Source organism: Camelus ferus, chromosome 1, assembly GCF_009834535.1.
Source record: "Camelus ferus isolate YT-003-E chromosome 1, BCGSAC_Cfer_1.0, whole genome shotgun sequence".
Classification (NCBI taxonomy): domain Eukaryota; kingdom Metazoa; phylum Chordata; class Mammalia; order Artiodactyla; family Camelidae; genus Camelus; species Camelus ferus.
The window spans coordinates 110,483,559-110,489,814 of record NC_045696.1 but is presented as its reverse complement, the minus strand read 5'-3'; the positions used below and the strand labels follow the sequence as shown (position 1 = coordinate 110,489,814).

Sequence of the window (6,256 nt, the reverse complement as noted above, 5' to 3'; positions counted from 1 at the left end):
CAATGACTGACATGTATTTCTTCTTGGGGAAGAGTATCATTTTCCCTGATCATGACCACTCAATCATAAACTGATAAACTGGTTTTGTCTGGAGTTCACATACAAATAATGAAGGCTTAGAGAGCCTTGGTTGAAATAAATTCCTAATGATTTAATGACCAATAAAGAAACGTGCATGTGTAACCATTATCTGTAGGCTGTTACTATGCTAATCTCCTATTTTGATGATTTTTTTGTTTTGAAGATATAAATGTTTAAATTCTATCTCTAGGGGAAAATGTTAGTAAAAAATTGAAAGTGCATTTCCCACTTGTAAAATAAGTTTCTAAAAACCGATTTCAGAAAGTCCCAAATAGCAAATATGTTCAGTATATTAGTTTTGAGATTTTAGGATACTGTGATTCTTATGTTTTAGAGTGATGTCAGGAAAGTATGGGCATAGTTTTTCTAGCCCTGAAATTTATTTATGCTGCCTTGGTAGGTCATTTGCTATTATTTTAAAATTTAGTGTATTCATCTGTAAAGTAACTTTTCTGGTTACTAGAGATGCTTTGAATTTCAAAAAAGAAAATGCAGTCTTTCTAAATCTCATTTTTGGTACACTAATTTGCTAAGGCTTTATTTATAAGTTTAAAAGTTTATAGTTGATAAAGTATTATAGTTAGAACTTACTGTTTTCTAAAGACCTTTTTTTCTGTTCTTAATTGGCACTGCACCCTACTAGTGTCTTATACTGTACCAAATCTAATCTAATTTTTTGGTCTGATATTTTCCATTAAAGTGATTATTTTAGCAGAAAAAATCTGGTAACAAGGATCTTTTGTAACTAGAATGCTCTCTTGACAGTTTGCATGCCTTGAAAATTTGTATATGTAGGCAGCTGACTGTGAGAAATTAATCATCACTGAATTTTACAAAACTAAATAAACCCATAGTGCTTAACCAGATTTATAAACACTATTGTTTCTAATGTGAAAGGTGGAAACACACTCCCCAAATTGCCTTAGTACCAAGGCTCTAAATTACAGTAAAACAAACATGTTCTACTTTAATCCCTTTTAATTGTTAGTGGGAAGTTAATTGTGGTACTACTCAGATGTTTTATACAGTGAAAAAAAGTAGTGTATTTTGGGTTTCTTCATGTAAAAATACTCCCTGAATACCTACAAACACACTGGCCAACATGAAAAGGTAATAAACATTTAAGAATATTAATGAAGCTTTGACCACCCCACCAAAGTGCATTTAAAAAAAAATTTCTCTTTCTATAAAGTATTAATGAATGAAAATGAATCATAATTACCATAACTTGGAGCCTATCAATTCAGGTTTATAATTGAGTTGCCTGAAAGCCACCTTTTTCACTGTGAAAGGTATATATTAATGTGAACATGGTATTCCTATTTGAGAACCTCAAATACAAAGAAATGTCTGCCTCAACTACTTTTATCTTTTTAAGTAGGCATTCTACATGAGGACATTTGAGTTGGTAATATAATTAGTAACATCAAAATATAGTCTTAAAAATTATATTTAAACCTAAATCTCTTGAAATAGTCAGTATCCCTCAACTATAATTAATAATTTACCATAAAGTCACTTTGAACAATGTAAGTCTTTTTTGCACTTTTGGTATGTTTTTCAAGTCCAAATTGTGTAGGAACAAAGAAAAAAAATGCACATTACCCTTTTGCTAGTTTTTTCTTTTTCAGGGTTCTTCTAGAATATTAATCTTAGATTATTTCCTAAAGAAGTTTAAGGCATTTAAACTTAATATATTACTTATAATGTATTAAATTACTTAAACCACTAAATCATCAAATTTTAAACTGAAAGATTAATTCTAAAATCAATGTCTGGTGTATCTGTGAGTGTAATTACTTTGTGTCTCACAGCTGGCAAACCCAGAAAGATTTATTGTGGTTATATTTTATTTTTTTTTCCCTTTTGAACTTCTCCCAAAAAGGGGAAGAATGATGCTCATTTTGTAAGATCCTACCTCATTCCTTTTAAGTCACCACTCTAGTGCCTTAGAATTAGACCGCTGCTTCTCAAACTTATATGCATTATGAATCACCTGGGGATGGAGCTAGACTGCAGATTCTGATCCAGCAGGTCTGGGGAAAGGCTCGAGAGTATGAATTTTTAATAAGCTCCCAGGTGGTGCCGATGGTCCTGGTTCACTGACCACCTTGAGTAACATTAACCAAAATCCTGTAGAGTCACTGAAGCTCAAGTTGCATAAACTACTCGGCAAGTACTGACAACATTCAAGTCTTCTTTGTAATGTTCAACACTTTTCTTAATTATGTAAATATAACCCTCTTCTATAGGAAGAGGGTTTGAAAGAGGGTGGGAAAGAGAATTTGAAATTGCACTTTTATTTTAAAACAGCAAGTATGGTTGTTACATCTTTCACCTTTACAATGAATACATGTTGGAATCTTACAAGTATTAAAATTGAAGATTTTATTATATATAAATACATAAATGGTATAAAACAATATCTTAAGCTGGCAATTTATAAAATCTATAAAAATATTTAATTTTCAGTATAAAATGGCCAACTAATTTAAGTTTGAGATATAAATATTTGAGACAGATTGAGGCCACTTAAGAAAGAAGGTCCTGTCCATATTTTGGGAAAGGTCAAAGAATGCCATCATCTGTTACTGCATTAATGACCAGGTTATGCAGGTACATTCTACACAGTAAAACAACATACAATGTAGAGAGCCCAGAAGGCAGAGGGCTCAAGGGAAAAGTAGAAAAAAAAAAAAAAAAGCAGCAGTCAGAGGCTCCTGTTACTAGTTCGTTTTACAGAAGACAATTCATACTTTTCGTAAACATCCCTTTTATTCCTTGAAACTTTTTTTTGAGGTAGAAAACTGGGTCAGACTGCTGCGGAAAAGCAAGATGAGGAATGCTGAGGCTAAAGTAGCTTTTGAGAGATGAGAAGAACCAGAGTTCTCGAACTCCCTGTCTTAGCGGCTTTGCCAGCTCTTGTAGAACAGAGACCAGTCTGCTCTTCATGATCAACTCCTCACGCCAGACATGTGAGCATTCTGACGTATCTCCATCCTGGGATCCCACACAATAGGAAGGGTAATTCTTTTAAACAGCTAAAACCCGACACAGTCATGACTCAAACTTCAGTGGAGTCCAATACAATTTCATACAATTAACAGTTAAATCACACAAAGTAAAAATAAATTTTCTTAAAAACAGTTTTCATGAATTTTAAAGTAATGCTCCAAATGTTTCTTAATTATTTCATCCTAATGTACATCTGCAGTGAATTGTAATTGCTGCTATTACCTTTGTCCTTGATGAAGGAAAACATTAGGAGAATGAGTTGTTTTTAAGCTAAATGTGTCTCCACTTGATGAGTGTCGGGAAGGAGCTTTTCCACCCAAAAGCGATGTTTCTGCTTCTTTTATTTCCATCGCCCTTTTGTATAGTTCAGCAGCTTTTTCAAAATCCCCTTCTTCATAGCTTTGAGAAAAAAATTCTCAAAATGAGAATGTAACCTTTTAATTCTAAATGACCTTACAGAAAAACACGATGTGAATAATTGCTCATTTTTTCTGGTGCATTCATTCAGGCAGACCAGTAAAACAGAATACCTAAACTCTTTTCCTTTCTGCCTGTGCTGCTAAGGGGCATGAGACACTAAATGATCTCCTTCCTTAAGACCATGCTGTAACAGATGCAGTGAAACTGCTAAGGAAAGTTACCATCCTGAGATAAACACAACACAGAAGTCAACGTATAAATAGTAAATCAGTTCTGAGGACAGCAAATTGCCCAGATTACTACCAGAGCCAGTTAGCTGCAGACGTAAACCATCCTCTATTTGACCTGATGCACTCCTCTACAAAATAGATTGTGCCACCTTCACTTCCCTTCTGGATAGTACTTCAGGATCTCTTGAAGTGGATCAACCAAAAGCAATCTTGCCCACTCCAAGAAAAACTGTATCAGCAATATATATTTTTTGTGTTCTATGATGAGTCAAAGGTGTTCTACAAGGGATTTTGGCTATATGAGGAAAGTGAAAAATTCTTACCTAAGCACAGCTAAGTTTTTTAATGTTTCTCCAACTCGAGGATGCATCCGACCCAGGCTGTCCTCATAAATCTTTAATGCTCTTTCATATAACGGCAAGGCTTCAATGTGTTTTTTCTCATTAAAAAAAAAAAAAAAGGAAACAATGCTCATTTAAACACACTGGGTGTCTGAAACTACTATTAATGTATTCTAGACTAAGCTGATCTACTTGGGTAAGCACTTTAAAAAAGTTAATATCTGCCTACAAGATGTGGATAAACAGATTAATTTATGAAAAATCATATTGGGAGAAGCAATATAACAGAAAGTCAGAAACCCAAGTTTTAGACCGGGTGTGGTAACCACTGAGATTAATCCAATTATATAAGCACAAACCTGTTTCTTTTTTGCCAAGAGAGGATATACCTGTTTCTCACCGGTCACAGGCAAATGCCACAGCTTAAGGACAATGTTAGACACAGAGATGTAGGGAGCCTCTAGATTTAAAAAAACGAAGCCTATGCAATGAACTAAATTCTCACTGTTTTACACTAAGAGGAAAGGGACAGTCTTACAAATGTAACTTCAATAATTTCTCAAGAACTAAAGGAAGCATTAGTAGATAATCTCAATTTTACTTTATTTTTACAGTGCCATGTCTAATACATATTTACCTATATTTCATACCTTAAAGCCACTCACGTACAAAGCGTGAAAGTGTGGGAACTTACCATCTGGCTATAAAGAACAGCTAAGTTCACCAAGGCAGTAGCTACACTAGGGTGCTTTGGACCGAAGGACTTCTGCCGAATTTCAACAGCCAGCTCATACAGAGGTACAGCTTTGTCAAGTTTCCCCTAAAAAACAGCAGTGAAATCTAACAAAAATATTAAAGCAATAAATACTTCCTGATTAGAGTTTGTTCCACAAATACAATTTTGTATTAAAAAGTAATTTTGAGGGAGAAAATTCAGAAGCATTTCCTCCCAGTTTAATGGTTAAGTTTCTAGATGACTGAAATCTAATAGAGTAAGTAAAACTACATTAAATATAAAAATATTTTCTTGGATAATTCAGAAGGCCCTTCAGGATGACCCCCTTATACTATTTCCGGTGAAGTGAAAACATGCCAGTTACAGTGTGTTTGCTACTATACATAACGTAGGGATAGCATCAAAATAAAAGCTCCTTCCCCACCAAATCCCTTCCAAATTTTTCTAGGATTTCTTTTTCACTTGAAAGTTAGGCAGAAATAGCAACAATGGTTCCTTCATACTAAAACATGAACTTCAGTGCCAGGAGGACCAGCAAGGGTCCCACAAAGTCTGAAGATAGTCGACACAACTCTATAATTGTGCTAAATGAAAGCATACTTCTCTGGCTTTTTTTTTTTTTTTTGAGAACAGCTATAAAAACTTCAAATGTCACTCAAGCTAGAATCCTATGGTAAAGGATGATTACATTTAATTGTAGGCAAAGAAAGAGTGAAATCAAAATGGTCATTTAATCAGTTACCAAGACTCCTCCTTCAGCCCTGACAATTGTGTGATTCATTATGTGTATGGTAGCTTAACATCAAATCTAATACTGGCTGAATTTTAGAACTTATCAAATGTACAAGAAAAATAAGTTCTAATGAGAATGCTGATGAATGCATTTATATTTGGACTATATTTTAAAAAAAGTAACCAGTACCTTACTTTAGTTACATCTGAAATGATATTTTTCAATGTTCTACTCAGCTATTTGTTGAAAAATTAAATCATTATGATTTAAAAGCTCATAGGAAATAATCTATCCATCAGAAGACAAATTATTTTGCTGATAGCAGTTATGGCTTAATTGGTATGTTATAAAACACACGTAGGTATGCCAAGGATTACTTACCATTTTCTTATACAAGATTGCAAGATGCTTCACTGTATAAGCCAGAGAAGGGTGATCAGGGGCTAGTGCTCGTCTCCGAATGTCTAAGGCTCTTTCATAAAGTTCTTCTGCTTTATCATACTGTTTCTTTTCATTGCATAGAGCCGCAAGATTATTCAAAGACTGGGCACAGTCAGGGTGATCTGGCCCTAGGACTCGCTCCCTCATCTCCAAGGAGCGCTTCAGAAACTGGTCAGCTGTTCTATGAACAAAAGCCCCAAATGGTTTAAATGATTTATTCTCTAGAAGTCAGACCTAGTTAGGTGGAGAACTAAAGCAC

General features: G+C 34.3%; 1 protein-coding gene across 3 annotated transcripts in view; it reads right to left on the bottom strand.

Moving 5' to 3' along the window:
- Window positions 1-2,365: 2,365 nt before the first annotated feature.
- Window positions 2,366-6,256, bottom strand: part of NPHP3 (nephrocystin 3) — a 32,479-nt gene continuing 28,588 nt past the window's right edge. For 2 of the 3 annotated variants that reach the window (XM_032488240.1, XM_032488245.1), the window contains exons 24-27: window positions 5,938-6,178; window positions 4,782-4,907; window positions 4,070-4,185; window positions 2,366-3,495 (exon numbers count right to left, since the gene is read on the bottom strand). In XM_032488240.1, coding sequence (XP_032344131.1) covers window positions 3,315-3,495; window positions 4,070-4,185; window positions 4,782-4,907; window positions 5,938-6,178 — 664 coding nt within the window. In that variant the 3' untranslated portion in view covers window positions 2,366-3,314. Of the gene's footprint in view, window positions 3,496-4,069; window positions 4,186-4,781; window positions 4,928-5,937; window positions 6,179-6,256 lie in introns of all 3 variants that reach the window. The other variant, XR_004323054.1, reaches the window with a different exon arrangement.